Consider the following 27,729-nt stretch of genomic DNA (forward strand, 5'->3'; position numbering starts at 1 on the left):
TGAGGGTGGAGAACATATCTGGGGGTTGAAGGGGTTCCAAGCCCCCCTTTCCGGCTTCAGTTGAGCAGTCCACTGGAGTGGAGTCCCTGCTTACACCCATCCAGCAGAGTTCTTCATATGTGGCAGAAGCCCCCACCTTTCCATTCTCTCTTCCCCAATCCCACCCAGCCCTATATTCCAGGGCCATCAGGTGATTCCCTGGAGGCCAAGCTATCGCACCCCTGTGCCTTCCCAGAGGCTGTTCCTCCGCCCGGGATGCTTCCCCTCTCCTGCCTCACTGCTCGCGTGCTCTACTCCTCACCTACTGTGTGACTTTTGGGCAAATTACTAAAGCACTGTAAGCCTCAGTTCTCTAGTCTATAAAACAGCTGACGGTACTACCCGCCTCAGAGTTGTAGAGAATTAAATGATCCACATCAAGAGCTTTGAGCAGTGCCTGGCACACAGTGAGTGCTCAGCTGTTAGCTATTATCATGGTTCCCACTTTCCGGAAGACTCCCAAGGCTCCCTCCCCACATGGAGCATTTGTCCCAGCACACGCTGTAAGCATTCAGTTGACTCCTTCATTTGTGCTACCATAATAACCAACACACTGCTTTATCACAGAACTCGTCTCCTCATACTATAACTATTTTTTTTTTAATTTAATTTTTTCCCCCAAAGCCCCAGTAGATAGTTGTATGTCATAGTTGCACATCCTTCTAGTTGCTATATGTGGGACGCGGCCTCAGCATGGCCGGAGAAGTGGTGCGTCGGTGCGCGCCTGGGATCCGAACCTGGGCCATCAGCAGTGGAGCGCGCACGCACTTAACCACTAAGCCATGGGGCCGGCCTATAACTATTTCTTTACTTGCCTGCTTCACTGCCCAGAAAGAACTCCCCAAGGGCAAAGGCATGTCTTAGTGAACTTTCTATTTTCTCAGCATCTAGCTCAATGGCTGATCTTTAGCAGCTGACCTCAGTAGGCACTCAATAAATGCTGTATGTGTGTGTGTGTGTGTGTGTGGAAGATCAGCCCTGAGCTAACATCCATGCCAATCTTCCTCTTTTCGCTGAGGAAGACATCTATTGTCAGCCCTCCTCCTTTTTCTCCCCAAAGCCCCAGTAGATAGGTGTATGTCATAGTTGCACATCCTTCCAGTTGCCGTATGTGGGATGCTGTCTCAGCATGGCGGGACGAGCGGTGCGTCGGTGCGCGCCTGGGATCCGAACCCGGGCTGCCAGTAGCGGAGCGCGCGCACTAAACCGCTAAGCCACGGGGCCGGCCCAATAAATGCTTTTTGAATGGACGTTGAATGCACCTCCATTCATTCCACAAGAGTCCCCTGCCTTTTAAAGGTTCAGGGATTTTCCTGCCTCCCTCTCAGAATCAAAGCCAGATGACACACAGGAACATTTTTCAGACTTTCTTTATTCACCTGTAAAAAATTTCACCCACACCACAAACACCACACACACACACACACACACACACACACACACACAGACCTGAGATCCCTGTTCCAGTTCCCAGGCTCTAGGGGCTCATCACATACATCCCCTACCAAGGCCACCAGCAGGGTCTGTGCCTGGGCCCAAAGGGGCAGGGTCAGTGTCCCAGGCTGGAGCTAGGTCTTATTGGGGGCTCCTTTGCAGCGTCTGTGTGCCTCCACCCTGCCTCACGTTAGGGTGTTCACAGCAGAGTGGCCTGTTCAGGGTGGGGGACTGGCTGTCGATAGGCTGGTAGCCGGGCCCTGGTAGCATCTCGGCGGCGACGGAAGGCCAGGAATTCCTCCCGAAGGGCAGCGCAGCGGGCCTCAGGGCCAGGAGCGGGGACAGTGTTCAGGAGGCAACCCTCCTCTGGAGTCTTTGCACCTGCAAGACAATGGCAGAACAATGAGAGGAACAAGTCGAGTTCATGGACACCATGAAGCTCTCTAGAGCCTGCCAGTGCTCATAAGTCGAGGGAGCAAGAGGAGAGAGCCTGGGGCACAGGGCCCAATTAGGATCAGACTGGGCCCTAAGGCTGTCGGAGTACATGAGACAGCGAGGCCAGGAGTGCCTGCCCTTCTGGAAGGCTCACACACCTAGCTCTGGCTCAGCTTCAGGTCGGGGTCGAGGGCCAGCCAAGCCCAGGTGCAGAGTCTCCAGCAATTCCATGTCCCCAGGGAATTCTGAGTCCCATTCATAGTTTTCATCCACAGATGTGTTCCTCCTGTTAAAAGAGACAAATGTGTGGTGTGGGTGGAGGAATAGAGGGTGGCCCAGAAAAGCCCGAACCCGGGGTCCCCAAACTCAGCTTGGGCCATGGGTTTCACCTGAAGATGCCTAGACCTCAACAAAAGCTTCTGAAAAGAGACAAGGTCTCCTGGTCCCAGGGCAGGGGTGGAGCAGAGAGGGCAGAGGGTAATAGGAGAGGGGTGGGGAGAAAGTCTGAGACGATAGAGCAGGACTGGGGCCAGGGCAGGGATGGGCAGGGACTGCCCTCACCTCTTGCTGACTGTCACCACATGCTCCCTCCGAGGCCACCTCTCAGGGCCACTGGCCCAGCTGCTGGTGTCTCCTGGAGCAGGGCTGAGGTAGCTGCCTCCTGCAGAGGGGGCTGTGGAGGGGGGCCGAAGGAACGAGGCGCTGCCCCGCCCACTGCTCTGGCTTGTGAGGCTGCCCCGAGGGGCAGCAGGGAGAAGGCTGGGCAACAGCCGTTCCTTCAGTGTCCAGTCAGCCAGTGCTGTGTATGGAGGCTCTGGGGCGGCCCCAGGAAGCACCACCCTGGGGGACACAGTGGGGGAGTCCAACGGTTGAAGGAGAGATGAGATGGGGCAGGTCGGGGTATCCATGTAATCTGGGGGTGGAGCAGGACCAGGCTCCTCGAAAGGGGGCCAGTCCCCATCCACATTCATCTCCCGGAAGAAGGGCAGGCTCAGGTACTGGAGCAGCGGTCCTGGACCTGGGAGGGGACTGGGCAGGGCTGTGGGAGGGGGCCCCACAGGGCTGATGTCTGCAATGCAGAGGGGCTGGGGCATCCCACTGGGGCTGCTGCTGCTGCAGTCATAGGACCTGGCCTGCCGATGGGCTGGGGTCCGAGGTTCGGCCTGCTCAGGGCCTGACTTTTCTCGGGGGGTCTCCACATTAGGTCCCATCACAAAGCGCCCATCTGGTCCCCGGGAAATGGGCTCCAGGGGTAAGGGCCCCCGGCTAGATGGAGGATCCGGAGTGGGGCTGGGGGGGCCAGCGGGCTCTCCCCAGAGCAGACTCTGGCGCAGGCTGGGGACTGGGGAACCCTGGAGCTTCAGCTTCGCCACGCTGTCAGGACTGCCTGAGCCCGGAGCAGAGCTGGGGAAGGACAAGAGATCAGGGTCTGTGGTAGAGGGCCAGTCCCCCTTTCAGGAACCAGCATCAGGCCTTGAGAGGTCTGGTGCACAACAGAGCAGAGCTAGGGAGAGCAAGCGAGAAAATGACACGCGTGGCGGAGGGGTGGAGGGAAGGCACAGGCAACACTGGACCCGCCCCCAGGCTGGGGCCTCTGTACTCCCATCCTCACCTCCCTCTCATTTCTGTTCTGCCCCTCCCACCCCTCTGCAAGGTGCAGAAAGGGAAGCAGAGAATACTGGTACGGAGTGGGAAAGCAGAGGGAAGCCAACGAGATCGAGGGACTTACTGTGGAGATGACTTCCCAGAGAAGATAAGAGGTGGATCTGAAAGGGCAGAAGAACTAGAGGTGACAATGGCAAAACCAAGGCCCTCCAGGGCCCCAGGCGCAGACCCCCTCACCTGCCACCCAACCCCATCCGGCTGGGAAGAGTGGGAGCTGTGCGAAGGACCTGGCCCAATCAGGTGGGGACTTTTCCTCCAGGTAGGAGGCGCTTGCGGAGGGGCGGGGCCCTGCTGTGGGCGGGGCCTCCGCGGCCTACCTTGGCGGAGGAGGCGTTTGCGGCGGCGGCGGCGCGCAGCCCTGCGCCGGTTCATGAGGCAGGCGGCCAGGATGCTCACGAGGACAGCCACGCCCAGGAAGCAGACCCCGCCCACCAGGCCGGCCAATACCGGCTGCGGCAGGAGACCCGGCAGCTGTGTGCGCGAGGGGTAGACTTCCAGGCCTGCGCAAGGGGACACGAGGGACGGTCGGTGTCCAAGGCTTAGCCGGCTACGACCCCCACAAGCCCCAGGGCTCTACGCGCCCGCCAGGTTCTCACCGGAAGTGGAGACGTTGGCTGTGTTGCTGGGATCACTGACATAGCTACCGGCGAAGGCCACAAGGCGGAACTCATAGAGAACATCCTGGGGGCGGGGGTCCAGTAAGGGGGTCAGGGCCCAGCACCACCCACTCCAGCCCCATTCGGAAAGGCACAGCAGTTGGGCAGTAAGGGTTAGGGTTAAGTGGGAAGCTGGAAGGATGGTCAAATCAGGCTGAGAAGCCCGGGTTCCAGAATTGGAGCAGAGAGCTGGCGAGCACCCTCCCTGTGCGCGCCTCCCTCACATACCTTAATGAGACCTGGCACCAGCAGATGCATTTCCGTGCCTGCCACGGCCCGGTCCAGCACCTCCCAGCCCTGGGAGCTTTGCCGTCCCTCCAGGATGTAGCCATCCAGACTCTTAGGGACCAGTTCTGGGGGATCCCAATGCAGGAGTACCCCCCGGGGTGTCCTCACTGCCACCAGACCTCGGGGAGGGGACAGAGGAGGCAGCATATCTGTCGGGGGAAGCCTGGGGGCAGCTGGTGTGGTAGGAAGCCCTGAATGGGACAGATAGGCATGACCGAGTTGGATTTCCAGTGCCCTTCCTCCACTACCCTGCCCCACCCCCACGCAGCCATTCTCTCAGAGCCTTAAATACAAACCTGGATCATCTTCCACAAACTCCTCTGGACCCCAAGCTGCCCTGCACCTCTGCCCCCTCCCACCCAGGTGCTCCCATATCAGCTTTCCCTGCCAGCCCTTCCCCATCCTTGTGCTGTTCTGGGGTGAGGGGACTCTTTACCTTCAGGGGCAGACAAGACGATTTCGCTGAAGGGCCCACTCCCCAGCTTGTTCTGAGCTAGGACACTGAACTGGTACTGGGTATGGGGCTGCAGCCCAGGCACTAGGAGGTGAGCAGCCCCCATGGGCACCGCCAGGGACACCCAGTCGTGATGGGCTCGGTCAGAACGCTTGGCCCTGGAGGACATGAGGAAATGGGGGCACCTCATGAACTAGGAAGACCAGGAAGGTTGGAGTCCAGAGAGCTGACCGCTCCCCTCCCTTCAAGCATCTAGGGTCTCAGGACCTAGGCCCTGAACACCTAAGGTTCTCTGGAAAGTGGGCAGCAGAGTTAGGGCAGGGCTGGGATAGAGGGCAGAAGGCCAGGGGCAGGGGCAGGTCACTCACAATGGGGTATACCAGACACTGAATCTCTGCAGGTAGCCACCGTCAAAGCCAGGCTCCCAGGAGACATTGGCACCCTTGGGCAAAGGCACCACGGACACATTGGTGACAACATGTGGGCTGGTGCCTGAATAGGGGGAAAATGGAGGGAGGGATGATGGTCAGGACCCTGAGGGAAGGTGAAGAGCTAGGGGGAACCCCAGGGCCTCTGCCCTCCACCCATCACCCCAGGGGTCCCCCACTCGTGATGCCCATCTGGGCCTCCAAAAATGATTCCCCTATCTCCTGTCCCACATGGATTCCTCCAGCCCCCAGCCAGCTCTCCAGCCACTAACCCAGCACGTAGACATTCGTAGAGGTGGCCACCTGGGCCACAGCATTGCTGGCAGTGCACACCCAGCGCCCGTGGGCCTCCTTGGTCAATGGTCGCAGGATGAGGCTGCTGTTGCTGTCCAGCTGGACCTGGCCCTGCAGCCCCCGGCCCACCTACAGAACCACTGGTCAGCCTGAGGACACACGCAGCCACCCCTCACCAAGGGCGCCACTCATCTCTCCAGGCAGCTCTAGTTCCCTCCCCACCCTGCCTCTGACAGCCCTCTCCTTCCCATATCCTCCTTCCCACAGAATGGCCAGGGGCACGGAGAGGCGGGGTGTTGCCGGCATGAATACAGGCTGAGTGGGGTCAGGAGCCTTACCTTGGCCCAAGAGATGGCAGGAGCAGGGTCTCCTTGGGCAGAGCAGGGGATAAGCAGCTCCCGCCCTACTTCTTGGAAATATTCTTCCTTGGGCCGTTCTAGAAAAGCTGGGGGAGCCTGCAAGCCAGATCTGGCATTGGGAGGGGCCTCTCTCACACTGCTGTCTAAGGGTCAGCCATTACTCCCCCTCTGGTGCTCCCTGTCACACCAAGTCTCAGTCTCCATCTCTCACTGTCTCTCTAGCTCTATGTCTCTGTTCCCTGGCAGGGGGCTGGAGGGAAATGTGGGGATAGACGAGCACTGGTGGGCTGGGAGGCCTCTCTAGAGGCGTTCAAACCTCTGCAGAACACTCTTTCACCCTCCAGAGAGGGAGGCAGCATGGTCAAGGTTGGTGAAAGTTGGGGCGAGTAGGGTATCTTACTTTGTGGATGTGCTGTTTGACTGATGTCCCGCCTCCCCAGCACCATCTCTGCAAGAACCTCTGGGATGGCGTCCGACAGCTGCTACTGTGGCCACCACGGGAAACACAGACTTGGAAGCCCCTCCCCCACGTGACTGCCCCACCCCATCCGTCAGCCTGGTGTCAGCACCAGGGCCACCTTGAGCCTCACCTTGAGTAGCACGCGGGTCACCGTGGAGGGCCCTGCAGTACCAAAACTGTTGTAGGGCGTGCAGGAGTATTCTCCCAGGGCATCTTCGTTCCCCAGGGCAATGATCAGTGAGCCTTCTGGGCCCTGGGACCAGCCGGGGAACTGGAGGGAGGAGGAGATGAGAGCGAGAGAAAGAAACTCAGCAGAGGCAAGACAGAGATGGAGAGATGTGACTCAAAGAAGGGAGACCGTCTGAGAAACTCACATCTATGCAGAGGACTCCACCACTCTTCCTCTAGGCCTGACCTCTCTCTGAATTCCAGTTCTTCATCTCTCTTTCCTACAGAGGGGCCACTACCAATAGGTATGAAGGCTAGGACTGCACAACTCCAGGGGGCGCCACACACAGAGGAGAATACAGTGTGAATGGCGCCCCCTGGGGTTGAGATGTGTGGGGCTCCCTGCCTGCTGGGACCTCACCTAGTTGTCATCCCAGCACTCTACGGCTCAATTCAGCATCTTCCACCCCAAATCAGTACCTTTTCTTGGCTTCCCTGTTTCTATGTTAAAGGCCCCACTGTCCTCGCTAACATTTGACTCCTCACTCCCCTCCCTCCGCCATCTAAATACACACCAGGTCCATCCCGTCCTGCCTGGGAAGGCCTTTTGTCTAGGCCTGAGGCCATCCATCTTCCTCTCCTCCTCTCTAACTCAGACTCCATAACCTCTCACCTGGACCATTTCAACAGCCTCTGAACCCCTCTCCCTATGTCCACTCTCTCCCCCTCCATTCCAGCCGACAAACTCAACTCCTGCTCACAGCTCTGATGCTATCATACCATTGCTCAAACGCCTCCAACTGCCTTTAGCCTTTTCTTTTAACGTTTAACAAAAATTTATTGAGTACTACTCTTGCAGAAGCCTCCAGGACACTAGGATAAAAAGATGCAATACCAGCCCACAAGGAATTTATAGTCTTTGCAGACAAACAAAAGAACCCAATCGCCTTGGAATGAAGTAATATTAACTTGGCATCCATAGTTCTTCCTTTTGGCCGCAACCTGTCTTTCCAGCTTTCTCTACACCATTCATGAGCCCACAGGCACCGTGGCTCCCACCAAACTGGACGATGCATTATGCTATAAACGCACTATACTGTTTCCTGCCTCTGGGTCTGGTATCTGCATGGAATGTCTGTCCACCCTTCAAGGCCCATCACCAAAGTCCCAGAAGTGGTTGCTGATTTATCCTCAACCAGCCCTAAGAGGACAGTGCTGACTCCATTCCTGGCCTTCCAGCAGAGCGTCTATGTTGCTCTCCTATCCCCACTAGGCTGTGCCCTCCTTAACAATGGATGTCTCTTTGCTTCTGCTCCCCAAAATACCCACACAGCGCCTGGCAAGAAGTGTGTGTTTCCTAGTCACTGAATTGAATTAAATGGAGCTAATTCTACCCCAGCTGTCCTGACTAAAATAACACCAAGCTAAGACTTTCCTTCTCCCTGCCCCAAGCCTGTACCTTGTCCAGATGCAGGGCCTGCCCATCCTTGGTCCAGCTGACAAAGAGCACTGGGGGGTTGGCACGAACCGGGCACCGGATCACCCCCTGCATGCCCACGGGCAGGGATGTCTCAGGAGGCATCGCTGTCACCTGGGCTGGGTCTGGGGGGAAGCAGTGGCGAGTTGTGGAGGAGGAGCTTGGCCTGGCCCAGAGGAGGGGAGCAGGCTGAGGAGGGAGCTGGGGTCAGGCTTACAGAGTACAGTGAGGTAGGCAGAGGCCGAGGGCGGGTACAGGAGGCCGTTGCTGGGCACACAGGTGTAGCGGCCAGCATCCTCAGGCTGGGCAGCCTGCAGCCGCAGGCTCCCATCCACCAGGATCCGCACTCGGGGCTGCAGGCGGCTGCAATATGGCACGTGTGGGGAGTGGTCCAGGCCTTGCTCAGCCAAGGGGCTCCTCAAAGACTGCCCACCAGTTCCCCACCCCCATTCCCCAGAGTCCCACCTAATGTGGAAGACATTGATGCTGTCCTGGAACCAGCTATAGGTGAGGTTAGCGGGGTATGCCTCAGCCCGGCAGGCCAAAGAAACATCCTGGGAGGCGTTGACTGTGCTGTTCTTGGGGGGTACCACGATGACTGGGGGTCCTGTGGGGGAGCACACAGGGAAGGAGGAGGCTTCAGCCCAGTCTTCCCAGAACCCTGAGGTCACTTCTACAGTTCCTCTCAGACCTGCTCTCTGGAATACAGGCTGGGTGTTAAAGGGCCTTGGGGACCTGAAGTAGGCCCTAACCTTTGTACGTGACAAAGTTCCTCCTCTCCCTTGGACCAGCTCCCCTTCCCACCAGGGACAACCCCATTCACCCAGTTTCCTCTGCCTAGAAACTATGTGTGTGTGGGGGGGGGGGGGGGATCACTTTTAACTCTCTGCTCATCTACCCTTTATATTCCTCCTCTGTCACATCTTAAATCACCTCTATGTCCCCTACCCTAATCCAGATACCCAATACCTGACCCCCAGATGCCACAGCAATCCCTGACTCCAGGCTCCCCCACCTCTGCCACGCTGATGTCCATCCATGCAGAAATGTCCCCATTGGCCACAGAACACTTCGCTCAAGAACCTGCCCCAGTTCGTCTCCAACCACATTAAGCTCAAACTTCTTTTTTATTCAGGTCAGTATGGGCAGCTCGCTGTGCCCCACGCCAGGCTCACTCCCATCTCCACGCCTTTGCTCTCTGAACCCCGTTTAGAATGCTCTTCCCTGACAGCCTGGCTAAGCCACATAGCCCCTGAAAAACCATCTGATTTCTGCAGCTGCACCAGTCTCCCCGTCTCCGGGCTCTGCTGCACCAGGAGTCAGTAATGAGAGGTAATGCTACACGCCGGCGTATGAACACCTACAGGCACGCCAGACGTCCTGCTGCGCACTTTACTGCATCATCTCATTTAATCCTCACAAAAGCCTCGGGTGGTAGGAATTATCTCCCCTTCATAGATGAAGAAACAAAGGCTCAGAGGCAGAGAGACGGTGAGGTGACGTGCCAGGGTCAGCAGGAAAGGCAAGATTCATATTCAGGCCTTCCCAACACCAGAGACTTGCCCTTGACCATTATCCAGCACTGCCTTTCCCACAGGACCAAGGAGAGCAACACTTCGCTAATCCGTCTTATCTCTCCACGTAGAAAAGAGGCTCCATGAGGCAAAGTCCAGGCCTACTTCTCAGGTTTCCTTCTAAAGGGAAGGTCTTGGCCAGGAATTACTAAGTCAGATCACTGGGCTCAGCAGAACCTAGTTAAATTCTTGTAACAGTCCTGATAGGAAGATATCAACCTCTTGATATAGATGAGGACCCTGGGAGTCAGGGGCTACATGGCTCATGGTCTCACACCAGCATCCGTGCTCTTTCCACTATACCACACTGCTGGGCACTAAATATCTATCTGTCTGTTTACGATTCTTTGAAAATTAAGATGCTGGTTTTAGAAGAACAGCCTGCATTGGGAGCCCCCTCACTCTCCAAGGGCCCCTGCCCTCAGGCACATGTCTCCTCCCCACTCCTGCTGTGTGCACCCCAGCCACAGGTCACAGTCCTCCCACATAGGTGTCCTGTTCCCAGCCCTCCCCTCACAGAGCACCTAGCACCAGCAGCTGGGTGGCGTGGGTGGTGCTGCCCTCAGTGCTGGAAGCTTGGCACGTGTAGACCCCGGAGCTGCCTCGCTCCACCCGCCGGATCCACAGTGTCCCGTTCTGCACCTAGGGGAGGAGTCAGTGAGGAAGGTCCCATGGGCGTCCCCTTCCCTCCAGCTGCCCTCAGGCCCTGCATTTCCAAGGCTGGCCAGCAGAGGGAGGCAGCACCCCAGGCTCACGAAGCCAATGCAAAGCCCCTCCTCTGGCGGGTCTCCCAGCCTGGCCTTCACCCTCTCTGTCCTCCAGCCCTGCTCCCAGGCCTCCACCTGCCCCTCACACTCGATCTGGCCCACCCTGTCCAGCCCAGAACTCACTTGCACCTGACCCTGGCCCCGGCCCCGGCCAAGGTCCCGTCCTTGGAGCTTCCAAGTCACGTGGGGCTGGGGGCTGCCTCGGGCCACACAACGCAGAGTGATGGGCTCCAGTTCCCGCACTTCCAGCACCTGGGGAGGCGTCTCCAGGAACTGAGGGGGTGCTGCAAGGAGAGAGGCTTCAGGGGCTGCCAGAAGGGCTATCAGCCCAAAGAGCAGCGTCCGAGGACCAGAGAGACAGATCAGGGCTGTAGCCCTCACCCCACTAGCCTGCCCACCTTCAGAGGAATCCCAAGCCCAGGGCCACCCTGTCTGCTGCACCCCAGGGCCAAGTGAGGATTGCACCAGCCCGTCCACAGACTGGGCTCAGACTTGGCAACTGGGGCTGAGCACAGGCCAGGTGTTCAGAGCCAGGAGATAGCTACGTGCCCTCTGGAAGAGCCTGTTCTGGGGGTCAGAAGGCCTGGGTTCTAGATTCTGTTCTGCCCGTAACCAGTTGCATGACCCAGTCTCCCTGTGGCCTAGTCTCCTCATCTATGAAATGGGAATAATTATAACCTTCTTCCTTCTTAGCGTTAAGACAGAATTCACGAGGTACTGCGTTAAAAGGAGTTTTGAAAAACAGAATGCTGTGTATATGTGTGCTCTGTTTCACTCAGGGCCCAAGAGCCCCCTCCTGCTCCCTACCCATTACCCTCTCCTGGCCAGGGAGGCAGGAGCGGGGAAGAGAGAGGAAGAGGAAGTTCTTAACACAGAGCCTAGAAGGCCAATTGGATTTACACCTGAAGAACCGACAGAGCAAGAGTGGGGGTGGGAGGGGTAAGATGCAAAGGGTTATCAGCAAGGGCGGGATGTCGGAACTGCCCCCCTCCCCTTCCACCACCAGCAAGAAGTCCCCATCTTTCTGCTCCCCTCCCTTCTCCACCAGCTTCATACAATTGACTGTGAGGTGCACCCAGGAGCCGTTGGCAGAATCGTCTTCGGGGCTGTGCTGATCCAGGAAGAGCACCCGGCACTCGTACCAGCCCTGGTCTTCCGCGCGGAGCCCCTCGATCTGGAGAGATGCTCCCTTCTGCAGCCGGACTCGCCCTAGGGGAGGAGCCCCGAATCAAGTGTGCAGAAGGGACCCCATGGGAGCCCCAAACCCCTGGTGACACCAGTCATTCTTAGAGGCCAAGAACAGGCTGTCCCTCCCAGTTACCCTGATAGAGTGGGGTCCGAGAGGCACAGATAGGATTGGGGTCACTGAAGGCAGATCCCTCCGTTCAGCCACTCTGATTGCTCCTGCCTTTCAACAGCTGGGGCCCAGTTTAGACAAAGAGAAACCCAGAGCAGCAGGCAGCAGGTTGACAAGACGCTCCACTGAACTACACCCGGCTTCCAGGACTGCTGGGGGGAGGGAGTGAAGAGCCACGCTTAGTCTCTTTAGATTCTTACAGGACCTGCCACCCCTGGGCTCCTTCTGTAGGGGCAAGGTATGGGCTCCCAAGGGTACTCTTCCTGCCATAGGACTCTCTTCAGAAACCTCAGCAGAGTGTGGGGACTGAGCAGGGACCCAGACCTCGCCTCCCAAAGCCCCTAATCCCTCAGGGCTATTATCAGCAGCCTAAGTGCCTTAGGGTGGCCAGAGTCCAGCCGAGCCAGGCAGCAAGGTCAGCAGCCTCCTCACCCCATACCCTCACGCCCCAGGGCACCCAGGCCCCGGCTGACTGATCACATAGAGCTCCACAAAGCCACACAGCCCAGCACAGGCAGACCCCGCACACCCAGCCTCAGTCAGCATCCACACCACACATCCCCCCGCATCCCTCAGCACCCTCCCCTGAGGAGCCCTGCACCCCAGACAGCTTTGGGGGTCCCTGGCAGTGCAGCCTAGTGAGAAAGGCACACACTTGGGAGCCAGAGAGTCCTAGAGTCCAGCTCTGCTCTGGACTTCTTCGGGCAACTTACTTAACTTCTCTCTCAACTTCTGTTTCCTCATCCGTAAGATGAGAGAGAGGAAAAATCTAGGTGGGATGGAGGGGAGAGATAATGTAAGGAGTGCAGGCAGCATGGTGCCTGGAATCAGGAGGTGCTCAAAGATTGATGAACAAATGAATGAGCTCAAGATTTGAAATCAGAAGCCCGCATTCAATCCTGGCCCGTCCCTTACCTGATAACACATCATCTCCCTTCTCTCTCCCTGTATCAGTGAACAGCACTCACGCACCAAGTCACCCTACTAGAAGCCTGTATCACCCAGATTCCTCTCGCCATTACCTCCATGTCAACTTGTTCAGTAAATCTTTTAAATTCTACCTCCTAAATATCTGTTCCTTCTCTACCATCTTCACCTTAGTTTAGCCTTGTGGTATCTCTGACCTGGGTTACTCCAATAGCCTAAGAGGTCCCCCTGCCTGCAGCCTACCCCCTCTACATTCATCAGCCGCTCACCCCACCTTGACCTTTCATATGGACAAATGACATTTTCTAAATATTTTGGATTATGCAAAACAATTACAGCTCTAAGACAAGTACCTTAGCATTGTGCCCACTCCACCAACCAGACTGTGCCCCTAATTAGCCCTTCCTAATACTAGGAATTCTGAAGCTGCACTCACTTCATGCACTCACCCCTCCAGTCTGCTTCCCCTCTACCTATAGGGTGAGCTTTCTGAAATATTGAAGCCTACAGTGCCCCTAATGCTGTCATGGAAGAGGAAAATGATCAAGTTGAGGCTGGCTATGTGATCTGAAGCAAGGGATTTTTTTCTTCCAAAAATGACGTCCAGGGGTGTGGATTCTTAGGAAGGGTGGACCTCCTGCTTAAAGGGCTACATGTTTAAATCCCCACCTAGGAGATAAGCCTAGGCCTTGCAGGTAAATATTTAACTTAATCACACCCCTCCACCCACTCACAGGATTCCTCAGTAACCCTAATCTGACTGGCCGTGGAACCCTGCAGACCCCAGACTGCAACCTCCTCTAAGTCCCACGTGATAGTAACTTTTCATCATGGTGATCTTGAAGCTCTACAAAGAAGACAGAAGAGGGAAGGGAGACTGAGCATTGAATATAGGCCATGTAATACAGTCATGTGTCGCTTAATGACAGGGATACAGTCTGAGAAATGCATTGTTAGGCAATTTTGTCATGGTGCGAACATCATAAAGTATACTTACATGAACCTAGATGGTGTAGCCTACTATACACCTAGGCTACATGGTACTAATCTTATGGGACCACCATCGTATATACGGTCCATTGTTGACTGAAATGTCGTTATGCGGCACATGACTGTATTAGGCATCGTCACCATATTTAATCCTCCCAAGAATTCCATTATAGAGGAGGAAACTGACATTAAGCTTCTTTCCAAAATCACACGGCTAGTAAGTGACAAAGCCAGGCCCTCCTTCTCCAGGGGCAGTGTACTTTCCATTGCCCACTGGTGTGAGGATCAAGTGATGTTCAGGGCACTCAGCCCTGAGCATATTCAGTGTATTCTCACTTGGGGGATGTTGGTGGCCAGTGGGTAACAGTTTTAAGTGTTTGTTGATCAGAATATCCAATGAAGTATAGTGCACATCCCAACTTTTCTGTGAGACATGGACTGCTAGACCTGTAGTGTTACAGAAGAACAGGAAGATGGCTGGGGCAGGCAGTGCTGGGTCCTCCTGAGTCCTGGACCCACCTCCTGGAGGCCCACTCTCCACTCGCAGGTCCAGAGCCTGATGGACTTCAGACTCTGGAGGGTGTGTAAAGGAAGCAGGAGACACAGACTCTGCTCTCTCAAGTTCTCAGAAGGCAGAGAATCCACACTCACGTATATGTACAAGTTCACATACACACAGTTCAAAAATGGTGCTAACAGGGCCCAAATATTCCAAGACACCATGAAGCAAGAGGAGTATAGACAGCTTCCAGGAAGCTGTGACCGTGTGGAGGGTTTTGAAGGATAAAAGGTAGTAAGGGGAGATGACTGGAAGGAGCAGGGGTATTCTTAATGGAATGAGATCACTGATGTTTATCAAACAATTCAGGACAGAGAGAACTCATGTCCTTTCTGCTGTATGGGGTATCTTCGAACTCCCCGGAAATAAAGCACAAAAGTCAAAGACCAAAAGCCGGTCCCATAGATTAGAAGAGTTGGTCTAAGATCCACCCCGGGAAAGCTGGTGTGGAATAAGCCAAGCCTCTCTGTCCTCTGGACGCATGGTCCCGGTTTCACACCATGTGGGCACACTGCAGGCTCTGTGCTGGCTACTTGACATACAGTGGCTAACTTAATCCTAGGATTCAGTCCTAGCTTGTTTTATACTGCTTTTTACTACTTTTGTACTAGTTAATAAATCCAGTCTCCTCTGCTAGATGGATTCTAGAGTCCTCAAAGATTGGAAGCTTTCCCTTCAGTGTAGTCCCTAAGGCTCCAAACAGTTTCCCTTGTGGTCCGTCCCTCCCGCATTCTAGGCCATCAGCCTCACACACAGTCCCAGGCCATCTCCCCTTCACTTGCCCAGAGGATTTATGACAGGACAGCATTGTCCTTAGCAACCTCCACCTCCTGTTGCCTAGCAACGGCAGTTCAGAGTCCCCTACACAAAGGCTGAGAGGCCCCTTCCACACTGGAGGCAGTAAAAGGGTTAACGGGTGCAGGGGCCTCCCCCCAGGGCCCTGACTCCCCAGACTAGCTCTGGCCCGACCCAGGAACTCCAGACTGGAGGCAGGGGTAGGCACAAAGGGCAGAGGTAGGAAGAAATCCCCAGAGGTTACTGCTCACAGTCCTTGCAGCTCAAAGGAGCAACACAGAGACAAAAAGAAAACCCACAGGTAGCAAAGTTCCTAGCCGTCCAGTGGCTTGTCTGCCTGAGGGACTGCAAAACAGGACAGAGGGCAGAGGGAAGGAGAAGAGTAGCACATCTTCCTGGTCCCAGGAAAAGCCCTTCTCTCTCCGCTCCCCCACCTCCCCCTGCCTTGCCCTCAGTCAGGCAATGTTCTGAGTCTGCCCAGCCTCAGCCCGGCAGCCCAAACCCCTCCAGGGCCCAGAGCATTGGTAGGCACAGCTGTTTTTTTCTCCTCTTGTCCTAACTGGGGCCTGCTTTCATCAATTCTCACAGGGCTTGTGTAGACACATACGTTCCTACCAGGCTGTTTGCCAACAACGGCCCCCAGTTTGAAAATAAACTCTCCCCTTCTGCAGCACCTGCCTGAGCCTCGCCCCCTCTCTGCTCAGCCAATCCTAGGGCTTCTCCCAGGATTCAAACTAAAGAGGGAAAAGGTGGGGGCCCCCCTCCCCAATCAACGTCCTCCCCAGTGGCCTTTCCCCTCTGAAGAGGAGGCAACAAGAGTGTCTTGCCCAGTGGCCTGAGACCCATCCTTGGGCCCTCCCACCCACTGCCCTCTGAGACGGGTACTAAACCGCTCAGATTAAGGCTTCATCTGGGATTAGGAGGAAGCCGAGACTTTCCAGGGAGCCAGCTGGGGCGCAGGAGAAGGCCCCCAGGGAGGCTTTCTACTATTTTCAGTCCGTACAGGAGCCCCTGAAGCAGCAACCCAGCCCGGCCCCATCCACTCGCTGATCTTTAGGGAACCTGGCCCTCCCCAGCCCACCTCTGCGCACATGCTCTTCTGTACTCAATAAGGCTGAGCCGGCACTGGAAAAGCCACTCTGCTGCCCCATCAGTCCACTCCCTAGAAGCCTAGAACCCCCGAACTAACATTGAAGACAGTGCGGGAGGGGGAGGGCAGAGGAGTCAGCAGATAGCAGAGTCAGCGACCAGGTAGGGCCAAGGAGGGAGACTAGGGAAGATCAGGATGGAGTCTAGGAGGCTTCACGGGGAGATCTAGAAAGAGCGAGTAGAGAATTAGGATGGATACTTGGAATAGAGCTGCAGGATCTCCTTTGGAACAGGCCACATGGAGTTCTAAACAGCACAGCTATAAGGTGTGTGTGTGTGTGTGTGTGTGTGTGTATGAATGAATGAATCCTTCAGTGAATTAACACTGCTTGGGAGCAGAGCCATGCTTGTGAAGCAGAGTTAAGGTTGGAGCTAGAGATGAGTCAGGGCAGGGACAGAGCATTCAGAAGAGGTCTGGCCCCCACCCTACCCCACCCACCTTTGTTGGTGATACCTCCTGACCTCCCACCAGAGGATAAGTCTTACCCACGTAATCAGGGTCGATTCGGGGAGAGTAGAGGCCGAACTTGATGAAGATGGGAAGCAGGAACCCAAAACGCAGCCACTCGATGACGTGCAGTGGGGGCCGGCCGGTCGGGGGCAGCAGGTCACAGCCCAGCACTGCACTCTCCCCAGCCCGGCCCACCACCGATACCACCTCAGGCTTCCCTCGACCTGTATGGCGGGGGGGCATGGGACAGCAGGGGCCGGAGTCAGGGCTGGGAGGGGAGGTTCATCAGTACCTCTGCGGGCTCCCTAGGACTTTGTGAAGTGATTGAGGGAATCCTCAACGTCTCCAGAACCAGCCCTCTTCCTCCCCTCCCCTCACATGCTCACACAGAACCCCCTGGGGAATGCCACCCACCCCAGGGAGTTCTTGAACCCAGGGAGTCAAGCTCACCGTCAGCCCCCTGGCTGATGATCAGGCTGAGGATGGCCAGACTGAGGCACCAAACCATAGCCCAGCTGCCTGCTGGCTCAGCCCCTCCTATCTACGGGGGCCCAGATGGAGGGGCCCGAGGATGTCCACAGCCCAGCAAGCCCTGTCAATCCTTCTGATCAGGTAACAGGTGTCAGCTCTCACTCTTCTGGACAGTTAGGGCTTGGCTCTCGTAACACCTGATAAAGCTGCTCTCTGGAGCACCACCAGATCTAAACGCAAAATGCAAGGCAACGTGCAGAGTTGGATAATATTGGGAACCAGGAGAAACCCCACAGTTTGGGAGAGGCTAAGAGGAGAGCAAAGGAAGAGAAAAGAGAGAGGAGAGCAGGAGCGAGAGGGGGCGCCAAGACACCAGAGATCTTGCCCCAGGGAATAAGGGCTGGGATGAGGGTACTGGGAAAATGAGGAAGTGCTGGGTGGGGAGACCTGAGAGGTGAGGACATGGTGAGGGGCAGAGGAGTTGAAAAGATCTTAGAAAAAGCAGAGGAATTCTAGGGATACTCGAGTTACTAAGATTCTCAGAAAACAGAGGCAGGAGGGAACCGGGGATTCCTGTACACCCGGAAAAAGATTTGTTAGGGAAGTATGGGAGATGAAGGGAGCCCAGCCTCTCTCCCTTCTCTTTCCTTAGTCCTGATGCTAACAACAAGGTAGCAGACAGGAGGTAGCACAAGTATTATCCATCCCGACTGTGACAGGTAAGGACCTTGAGGATCACAGAGAGCCTTGCTCAGGGGCACAGAGCCAGTCAGGGGCAAAGTCTGGGGGAGAACCCCCGGGGAAGTGGCCCCCAGGGTACCCCCACACAATTTCCTACCCTGTTTCCCCAGTCTCTGTGGACCCTGGAAACTGGGGACCCTGTGCTTCTCTCTCCACTCAGCCTCCCAACACTGCTTGAGCAGCAAATGAGTCAGGCACTTGGGAAGGGAGGAGCTGCCTCCCCCATCTGCTGGTATGGGGGGCCCAGGCAGCATCCTCCAGGTCTGGGCAGGTCCCAGGCTGGCGGCTGGCGCCACTTGCTCTTCATCATGCTGCCAGGCAGCCCTCCCTCTGCCAGACACCATGACCCAAGTGCCTCACCCCAATTCCTCCACTTACACCCCTCCAATATCCTCAGGGCACCAGGGTTTGCCCAGCTCTCCCTTCCCCAACCCTAGGGGCATGTCCCTGAGAAGCCAAGAAAGAAAGCCTGCGAGTCCTTAGGGTGCACAAAGTGAACACAGGAGCATGGAGGGTAGGAACACTCGACAGCCCCTGCCCCAGGGCTCCTAGAGCAGTCACATGGGCTGGGGACAGGGGGTGCTGGCCTGGGTCCTGGCAAATCCGAGTGGACTCTGCTCTGCGGCCTCCACCCCGCTCCTGGCCTCACAGTTCAGGACTGGCTATGAAACATCCCGCATGTCTGCCAGCCTGATCCCGGCCTCTACTTAATGGCCCCATGTGTCTAACTCTTGACAACTCACCCGCAAACATTCCCCTGCTTCCCATCACGCGCAGCCAGCTCTCTCATACTTCCCGGACAAATTTTTTTCCAGGTGTATAGGAACCCCAGTTCCCTCCTGTGTCCGTTCTCCGAGAACCTTAGTAACCCGGGTTTCCCCAGGATTCCTCCGCTTTTCCTAAGATCCTTCCAACTCCTCTGCCCCCACCATGTCCTCACCTTTCTAGTCTCCCCATCCAGCACTCCCTCATTCTCCCACATTCCCCATTCCTTTTCCCTACTTCTCACAGCCCCCCTCCCCAGGTTCCAATTTTTTGCACCTGATCTCCAATTGCACTAGGTGCTCTGCCCTTCAAGGAATTCCCTTCCTGTCTCCTCCAGAATCTCCCCCACCCCCACTTCTCCCATCCTCTCCGCGTAATGTCCCTCCCTAGAATTCTCCTGCCTCGGCCCACAATACGCTTCTGATACCCCACCCCCAATTCCCTCTCCCTTGCCTTCTCTGGACGCCAGGAACTCCTCCTTGCTTTTGGAACCCACTAATAACCGCCCCCACACACACGCACACACATTACCTCCAGAACTCCAGTTCTCCGGGAACCCCCACCCACCCAACCAAGAATTCCACTTCACTCCCCAGAACTCCCCTAGTTCTGCTCCCCAAAGAATTCCACTTCTCTTCACAAGTCCCCCGCTTTCTCCTGTCCCCCATAACTCCCACACTGTTCTCCATACCCCACGCCGGCACCCCCATTCCATTGCCCCCAGAACGCCCCCGCCCTCACCTGCTCCGCACGGCTCGGCTCCTCTCTTCCAGCTACACAATAGGGGGCGGACCCGCCTCCCCGCCTCGGATGCCCCGAGCGCCTCCCGTCGCCCTGGAGACCGCCAATCCTCCTCCCGCGGCGGCCAATTGGAGCAAAGAGAAGGAGAGGCGCGGCGGGCGCGACCCCCGAGCCGCCTGGGAGTTGTAGTTTCGGGGGAGCAGGAGTCGGTGGCACGTGGGCTCGATCGCCCCCTGGTGGAGTTCTGTACAACCAAGCGTGGAAAGACCGGTCGGCCGCTTCGCGGCGCAGGCGTACGGGGCTAGCGGGTCAGGGCCGTGCTCCGGGGGTCGCAGGAGCTGGCTGTTAGCTGGCTCCCTGCACGCCCTCTTTCCTTTGTAAACTCACTTCGACCCTCTCCCCTCCCCTAAAAGGCTTAGAGAGCCGCAGATGCGGCAGCTAGGCTTGAAATCTGAGCCTTGGGGCAGGAGCGCCCGGCGAGGAGAGGGACTCCCCGCCCTCCTCCCAGGGGATCCACCCAGCTCCTGGGCTCCTCTGATCTCCTCCCCCATCCTCATCCCCACCTCCACCCATTTCTTCTGTGGCCGGACTGGAAATACCTGTCTGCACTGGCGAGCTCCCAAATCTTGCCCAGGCGCCTCCCACAGTGTGCAGCAGGGGAAGGCTGCGCTCCGAGCTTGAAGCTGCCAAGTCAGCTCCCGCTGCGGCTCCCAGCATAAACGACCCAGAGAAATAGGCCCAGAGGGGGGAAATGGGAGACATCCTGACACGCGAGAGGGAAAGAGGAGGAATGAAATAAACGATCAGTTACTGAACCCCTGCGGAGCGCCAGACCCTAGACTGCATGCTTTATAACTCATGTAACCTGCGCCCAAACCGCGTGAAGTAGGTAGAGCACCGTTTCACTAATGAAAAAACGGAGGCCCAAGCAGGTGAAGTAACTTGCCCCAGACTTCCCCATCTAGGACACGGCAGAGCTGGATTCAGACCCAGCCCGGACTTCATCAAACCCACCCCTTGGAGACCTCAGGCTAAAGGATATCTTGCATGTCTGCCCCTCAGGGCTTTCTGCTTTCTCCATTTGGTGCCACCTTAGGGATGCAGCCTCACCACGCCTCGTCCACCAGGCTTAAGCAGTCATACTTGCCCTGGTTCTTCCCATTCAGGAAGCCTCCTTCCAAGGCAGCACACTGATCTCACCCGTCTGAACTCCTATCACTCAAACTGAGGGCAGCAGGCGTCTGATTCGTGGAAGGGTAGCCTCAAATCAGGAGAGACTCTACAGGATGGATCTAACCACTGCTCACACCAGTATCCCTGCCTCATCCTCCCTCTAAGTGGTCAGACAGCCCCATCTGACCACATCCTGGGCCAGGAAGCTCACCACGCCTTGTAGTAATCCATTCCATCTTTAGGGACTCTGACTGCTGGAAAGTTCTACCAGGTGTAAACCTCTGGGTGCTTTATGCCACAGCCTGAGATGGAAGTGTGAGTGGGGGTGGAGGTGGGGGAGATGGGAGCAGTGGTGTGGCCTCTCCCACCATCCCTCCAGCAAATTCTCTCACAGTGGTGCTTTCAGCTTATGTTACTTTACAGTGTAGCAGACTGACCTAACAGTGATAAAACTATAGTGAAAATATGTTAGTAGACACAGCATGAAAGCAAGACCAGGCAGAATGCTCAGGAAAGATGAGTCAAAGAGCAAAGCCTTTTCTACATGTTGGCTCCTCACCAACCAACCGGAAAGATCTCTTCCCCCACATTAAAATCAGCTACACCTCTGTCTGGTCCAAGGTTTCATTTCTGCTGTCTCCAGTGTTTTCTTGAGGATAAGCTAATCTCATTTGGACATTAAAGTAACTTTTTGTAAATTTGAGACTTAAAATAGTTTTCAATTTTTAAAAGTTTATGATATGATCATTTTTTTCTGGAAGCTCATTTTGTGAGTTTTATTATTATTGTTATTTTGCTCTGATTCCCATGTATCCTGTTGTCTTTTTGGTAAAAAAAGGAACCTAGCCCTATTGCGTGTTCCCTCACCATGACAGAAGTGAAAGTTGATAAAAATAGTCCATGAGGCCCAAAACAAAAGATTTTCCTCCAGGTTGTCATTGATCCATAATAATTACTCTCTGGGAAAGTCCATGGACCAACTAGGATTCTACTTAAACAAAGTAGCAGTCAGCCAGTATATTTTCAACTTGTTGACAAGGAGATCAGAAAATGTTGTTAATTGCAGCAACTCTGTTGACCACGTGCCTATGAACACTGGTCCTAGCAGCAGATCAGAAAAGAAGTATGGTTTCTCATGGTTGTCACTGAACTGTTTGTGGCCTGGCTTCTGTCCCAATGAGACTCTAGCTCCATGAGGGTGTGGAGCTTGTCTGGTCCCCCTTGAGTTCCCCCACAGTCTTTAGTCTACCAGAGGGGCCCTGCCCACTTCTCTAGCCTCGCTTCTCATGTACCCCTTTATCATGCAATGTATGGCCTTGCAGGCCCTAGAATTCACTCCAGAGTCTTAGCACTCATCTTCTGCTGGCTAGAATGTCCTTTTTCTCCCTTCCCTGGATTCACTGCTAATCACAAGTCAAAATTCTATTTACCTCTTCCCTCCAGGACACCTTGCCTGCTTCCTCCCACCACGCCCTCACCTTCACCCACAGCTCGTCACACCTCATTGTAATTACATCTTTACACATCCCAGAAAGAGTTCCTTGAGGGCAGACTGTCCTCTCTGCCTCCCCAGTGCTGGCCCAGTGCCTGACACTTAGTAGGTGCTTACATATTACCCTCCTCCGCCCAGTTTGCTTTCATCTGTTTCAAAAGGTGAGCAAACTTTGCAAACTGTAAAGTGATATCAGGGGACTATTATTCTGGCTTCCTGCAAAGGAAGAGGCCTGGGCCTCTCTGAGTTTATAGTCCACCTTCTTGAGGGTCTCAGCCTTCCTCTTCCAGGTGCTCTGGGCTGTTTGGGGGCCTCAGCCTTTCTTTGCTCAGAGACTGGGTGCGAGAAGAAGGGACTTTGCCAAATTCCAGGGAGAGCCAGGGGCCAGCGGTACAGGGACCATTCATTCCTTTATTTACCTTCTGTGTGCCGGATTCTGAAATACATGAGAAACGAGCTGCCGCTGTGTGTGCAAGATGGGCTCCTATTGGTCTTTTCCAGTCAGTCTCCAGAAAGACGTTAAAGGAGTCGGAAGAATTGGGGTCTGCAGGCTTGGTCCTAGAACTACAGGTCTTTTGGAAGGTGGGGCTGCTCAGGCCGAAGGGAGGCCCAGAGAACCAGCCTCGTACCAGGGACTGCCTTCCAGCAAGACAAGGGCTCAGGGCCCCAGGGAGCAGAGCGGATCAGTTGCCAGTCTTAGGAGCTCTTTGGGGACTGGCATCCCACCCTTACGACCTCCTTCCCAAGCCCCAAGGAGCTCCATCTCCTGCACAAAAACCTAGACAGGAAGCCCCTGCCTACTTCCTGTGCCCTGCTCCCTTTCCAATCTGCAAGGCCCTGAAAGCAGTGTCCCTGGTCTCCACAGTCCCCAGTGCATTCCACTGCCTTTTCTTGGAAGACACTTTGGTGGTCAGCATTCTTTTCCTCACCGAGAGAGGGGAAAGTGAGATCCAGAGAAATGTCAGGCGTGCCCCTATGCCTGCTTCTCCTCCAAAGCGTGTGTTCCTTTGGAAAGGGACTGTGGCCCAAGAGATGTTTGCTGAACAAAGTGTCCCAAGCCAGAGGCGAGGGGCAGAGCAGAGGCCAGATCTCCTGAGATCTCACCCGATGCCCCTCGCTACTGTATCCTACACACCTCTTCTAACTCACTCACTACCTGCACATGTCCTGTCACTTGGATGGCTTCCAATTCCCTCCCCAACCCCCCAGCCCCCGCCACCACCACCCCCATGGTAGCTGCGATAAATAACATCCACAAGATCTGATTTTGAGAGGATGACCAAGACTTGGGCAGTGGCACATCAGTCCTGGGAGAGGAGTTCAGTCTGATTGTTGGGCTCGGGAAAGAGCAAGAACATAAATTTAAGGGCCTTTGCCAGGGTATGTGTGTGTAAAGGGTGGGCATTAACCCAGGACAAGAGTCCGGAGAGAAGGTCTGAGACACGGAAATCTATAGAGAAAGGACAGACAGGACAATAACATCAACCACAAACAGAAGTCAAGGGTCCCAACCTCAGCTATTGATCCAGCCAAGTTGTCATCTCTGTGGGGTAGGCGCCAGAGGCCCAGAGCAGCTGGCATCAGGGAGATGACTGCAAAGTCCCAGAGCAGGGCTGCACCAGGCTGCTTCATATCTCCCTGGGCAGGACGACCTCTAGATTGGAGTGGGGTGTGTGGGAGTAGTTAAGTGAACTCATCTGCCAGGGTGGAAGTAAGGGGTATGAGAGCAGAAAAATCTTAGCAGGAATAACACCAGTCTTGTATAGGGTTTTCAGTGCCTGAAATTCTCCCATTTAGGAGTTGCAGATTCAGTTAGGTTCAAAGGAATCTCTCACTTTTCTTATTTAGATTTTAAATATTGTGTATGTTGGTGGGTAATGGGATAAGTGTGAACAATAACATACCAACACCTCATCGTGTACGAGTCTTTAGACTCACTTTCTTCCCCAAAGGCAAGCACAGGGAAGCATGTGGGTGTGGAGGAGGACGCTTGGAGACGGAGGAAAGGGAGGGAAGTGGGGTTTTGCAGAGTCTTACAGCCAAGGACCAAACACAGCTCCTCCCAAGTGGTGGTCACTTCATTTGACTTTATTGCCAGACAACCTTCCCTCGAGTGTATGGCCCTTTGGACATCCACCCCTCAGCCCCCTGGGAGGTGAGGAAGCATTCCCTGGGGGCTGGGAAGAAACAAAGCTCTGGGCAGGGGTCCCCAAGGACTCATCAGGCCAGGCTGGGACCAGGCTTCCCCTTCTTTAACAGTTTCATTCTATTTCTCCTGAGTTTCTTCATCTTTGGCCTTTTGCATCTCGTCTGGACTCGGATGCGCCAGAGTCCCACGGCCAGGGTCACCAAGAGCAAGAGGAAGAGCGATCCCTTGGCTGGGAGGCAGAAGGAAGGGGAGGCCTTCTCCAAAGGGTAGCCAGGATCTGGGGCAGAAGAAGGGAAGGAGAGAGGCACTCACCAGAGGAAGGGGTGAGGCCCAGATTAAGGGGCAGACACCTACCCCTAATCCCACAGGACGGGTCTCAAGTTCACAGTCAGTTGATGTTCCTTTGCAAGTGTCTCTGGACACATATACTCTATTCACGGAAGCTCAGGAACTGACGTTTGGGGAGCAATCTCAAGCTGAGTGAGAGACTGGAAGAGACCTTTGGAACTTGGGAGCAGTAGGAAAAGGTGTCGAGTCTCTATGGGAGGGGGTTAGGTTCTAGATTCTGTGTGCTCTCTTGGGAAAATCTGGGGAGGGAGGTGATGGCCTTGAGGTCCTGCAGTAGCTCAGGGGCTGTCTCTGGGGTCCTGGTACCTGCACAGAAGGGCCCAGCAGGGATGAGGCGGGAACTGATGTTGCTGATGGGGTTTCCGACCCTGCAGGTGTAGGAGAGGGCATTGTCCCCAGGCCTCCAGGATGTGCTGAAGACAGAGCCTTCATGGGCTGCGTCAGCGCCGTCCTCCCAGGATATCCAGCTGTAGGTCACATCCAGCCCTGCCTTCTCTACAGAGCATGTCAGGGACACATTACAGGGACCTTCCCCAGACATCTCAAAGTTCACGGTGATCCGGGGCTCCGACAGCCGTCCTAGATGAAGGAGAAATACAAAGACCCCTTAAGTAATAAGGGGTTGGGTCTTTTTCCTAAGCTCCTCAACACAGCCCTTTGAGAGCCCCTTCACCTACATAACAAATAAGCAAAAACTAACAAAACCCAACTGCCATAAAACCCATGGTTGCAAGGCCCCAGGGCAGCTGCTCAGGTAGACAGAGGTGTCTTTGGCATCTTCTACTTTCCCTTTCTGCCTTGCTTTCTCTCTCTTACCTTTGTACCCCACGTTCCTCCAAACCCCATTCTGCCTTCTTGATCCCAAAACATACTATCACCCCTCCCAGGGGCATTTATAGTTTAATCAATGTCTCTGCAAGATTCAAGGTAGAATATCTGTCAGTGTCACAGGCAGTAAGAAGAAATTTGGGATCAAGTAGGAAGGAGATACTGATTAGTAGCCCTCAAGTCACACAAGAGGATAAAATGCTCAAGAATGAAGGTGGCACTCATCTCCTGGATGCAAAATCTCACTGGGACAGAAAGGCCCCCTAGAGGTCAATACACAAAACCCCTGACCCCTCTCACTGAGTTGGACATGTCCACAGAAAACCTCAGTGCCCGGGGCCTTGCTGCTCCAGGTCACTCTACCTGTGGTGCAGCTCAGATACTGGATTGGGCACACAGGAGACAGTCTGCCTTCCAGTCCCAGCCCCTCAAACTGTAACCCCGAGTCCTGTGAGCCCTACTCCTTTGTGTGGGAAGCTCAAGAGAGCCAGAAGAAGCAGCTTCATGGTTCCCAGCCTAAACTCACGGTAGACACGTAGGTTGTAACGCTGCATGGTGGAGAGCTGGGATGTCCTCAGGTTGACTTGAGCTTGGTAAGGCCCCGAGTCCTCCCAGGTCACATTCCTGATGTGCAGGGAGTAACTGGGGTCCAGGAAGCTCACTCGGCCCTGGTAGCGAGAGTTGGTCACCATGATGGTGGCTGGATGTCCCTCTTTCCCTGGCACCACAGTGGCAAGCCTTACTTGGGAGGACCAGATGATGTTCTCAACCTCTTCATCGGATGGTATTTCCAGGAGGAGACTGATGGACTCCTGGAGGACCGCAAGCACGTCCTCAGGATCTGGACCATCTCCAGAGTACCCTTTGGCTACAGATAAAGGAAGAAAAGCTGGTCTCTGGGCTGCTGAGCCTGGCAGTGGGGCCATGATCTCAATCTCAACTGAGCAGCCTCAATGGCCCCGCACTCAATCTTGTCGTTCAGCTGCCTCTCTGACTCTAGCTTTCTGCTGCACCTGCTTGAGCACCTACCAGGGCTTGGCTTCCATCTGTGCCCTCAGCCTCCAAATTTTACTTTCTCCATTTGCCATCATGGGGCTCCTCTCCCTTCTATATCCCCAGATTTCTTCATCTCTTGGGCCTTCCCTGAAGCCACACCCTATTCCTCTTTACTCCAAAAGAACAGGAGCATTCAGCCCCAAAGGAAGCAGAAGCCCAAGGCCCAGCAGAACAGGAGAACAGAGGGGGCAGGATACACTCCTGTCCTGGAGCTGCAGTCTCTCTCACCTTCCAGGAGCAGTGAGAGGAGGAGCAGCCATGGAAAGGTCCCCATGTCAGCAGACCAAAGCCCCCAGGAGGCTGACTTGGTCAGCCCCCAAGGCTGTGAAGAAGACAAGCTGTCAGGAGGCTGCTAGAGACAGAGTGACTGGTTGACAGTCCTGAGGAGAGAGAAATAATTCTCACCCTATCTAGCAGCCCTCTAACTTCCTCCATCCTCACTAAGCCCCTCCCTGTCCACTTGGGAAGAGTTCTTTCTCTGAGCCTGACTGTCAAAATGGTTTAGCCACTGACTCATGTTTCCTGTTCCTCAAACTCAGCTCAAATCCCACTTCCTAACTGAAGCCTTCCTAGACTCCCCCTGTCTGTATTCCAGACCCTGCAAACATACCCCCTGCTCTGAGCTCTTAGAACACTTCCCATCCGGCCCTGTCCTTTGGCTCTTATCATATTCCGCCTCGGCTCTCCCTAGGCAGTTACTCTGTGGCTGCGATCATTTGATCTTATAAACATCTTTATCTCCCCAGACAGACTGCATGTTTTGGGACATCTCTGTATGTCCCACTGTTGCTGGCCCCCATGCTAGACACATGCAGCACTCAATTGATATTTTTGGAATGGATGAATGAATGAAGTCTTTCTATCTAAAGTTAGTTATGTTCCTACTTGAGAGACTAACCAGAGGAAGAACTTTAACTCTCCTTAAAAAAGCAGTTTGGACCAGAGAGCTGATCCAAATAGAAAATCTGATGGTCAAAGCTCTCCAGGATGGAATGGGTGGCTTTGGGAGGTAGTTTCTGTCCCTGGTGCTCAAGGTAAGACTGGACAATCACTTGCTTGGATTTTCTGCAGCATCTCTGGCATCAGATGGGTCCGCAGATGAGATAATCTTTAAATTTCTTCTAATACTCAATTCCCTGAGTCTGTGCTGTGATGAGCAAACAAGAGTGGTGTGTCAAGACCAAGAGCACAATGGAGGCAGATATATTCAGTTCTGGTCCTGTGCCAACATGTCATATC

The 27,729-nt window shown here is 55.0% G+C and overlaps 2 protein-coding genes across 3 annotated transcripts; both read right to left on the minus strand.

Moving 5' to 3' along the window:
• Positions 1 to 1,376: 1,376 nt before the first annotated feature.
• On the minus strand, positions 1,377 to 19,801 carry IGSF9 (immunoglobulin superfamily member 9). Its single transcript, XM_058539555.1, has 21 exons — positions 19,445 to 19,801; positions 17,177 to 17,427; positions 16,762 to 16,950; positions 11,555 to 11,707; positions 10,622 to 10,782; positions 10,256 to 10,373; positions 8,623 to 8,764; positions 8,375 to 8,520; positions 8,140 to 8,282; positions 6,643 to 6,783; positions 6,032 to 6,148; positions 5,672 to 5,822; positions 5,340 to 5,463; positions 4,954 to 5,129; positions 4,458 to 4,708; positions 4,170 to 4,254; positions 3,891 to 4,073; positions 3,638 to 3,674; positions 2,470 to 3,312; positions 2,067 to 2,194; positions 1,377 to 1,854 (listed from the first exon to the last, which is right to left on the minus strand). The coding sequence occupies exons 2-21, from the start codon at positions 17,232 to 17,234 to the stop codon at positions 1,673 to 1,675; spliced, it is 3,528 nt and encodes a 1,175-aa protein (XP_058395538.1). The 5' UTR covers positions 17,235 to 17,427; positions 19,445 to 19,801; the 3' UTR covers positions 1,377 to 1,672.
• A 4,385-nt stretch (positions 19,802 to 24,186) lies between these two features.
• On the minus strand, positions 24,187 to 26,919 carry SLAMF9 (SLAM family member 9). Of its 2 annotated transcripts, XM_058537876.1 has the most exons (5): positions 26,719 to 26,919; positions 26,178 to 26,302; positions 25,961 to 26,102; positions 24,913 to 25,185; positions 24,187 to 24,535 (listed from the first exon to the last, which is right to left on the minus strand). In XM_058537876.1, the coding sequence occupies exons 1-5, from the start codon at positions 26,762 to 26,764 to the stop codon at positions 24,330 to 24,332; spliced, it is 792 nt and encodes a 263-aa protein (XP_058393859.1). In that variant the 5' UTR covers positions 26,765 to 26,919; the 3' UTR covers positions 24,187 to 24,329. The 2 variants fall into 2 exon arrangements, with proteins under 2 accessions (XP_058393859.1, XP_058393857.1); XM_058537874.1 differs by having other exon boundaries at positions 25,961 to 26,302.
• Between the last annotated feature and the right edge of the window lie 810 nt (positions 26,920 to 27,729).

Source organism: Diceros bicornis, chromosome 4 (genome assembly GCF_020826845.1).
Source record: "Diceros bicornis minor isolate mBicDic1 chromosome 4, mDicBic1.mat.cur, whole genome shotgun sequence".
NCBI classification, from domain to species: Eukaryota; Metazoa; Chordata; class Mammalia; order Perissodactyla; family Rhinocerotidae; genus Diceros; species Diceros bicornis.

Bases quoted from the DNA above. Each gene is read 5' to 3' on its own strand.
- IGSF9 (XM_058539555.1), bottom strand. From the start codon at position 17,234: ATGGTTTGGTGCCTCAGTCTGGCCATCCTCAGCCTGATCATCAGCCAG. The intron at 8,521-8,622 runs GTGGGACTCTGG...GCCATATTGCAG, and splicing joins ATCAATGTCTTCCACATTAG to CCGCCTGCAGCCCCGAGTGC. The intron at 4,074-4,169 runs GTGAGAACCTGG...CCCCTTGCGCAG, and splicing joins AGCCAACGTCTCCACTTCCG to GCCTGGAAGTCTACCCCTCG.
- SLAMF9 (XM_058537874.1), bottom strand. From the start codon at position 26,764: ATGGGGACCTTTCCATGGCTGCTCCTCCTCTCACTGCTCCTGGAAG. The intron at 25,186-25,960 runs GTGAGTTTAGGC...TCCTTCATCTAG, and splicing joins TTACAACCTACGTGTCTACC to GACGGCTGTCGGAGCCCCGG. The intron at 24,536-24,912 runs GTACCAGGACCC...CTTCTGCCCCAG, and splicing joins TGCTGGGCCCTTCTGTGCAG to ATCCTGGCTACCCTTTGGAG.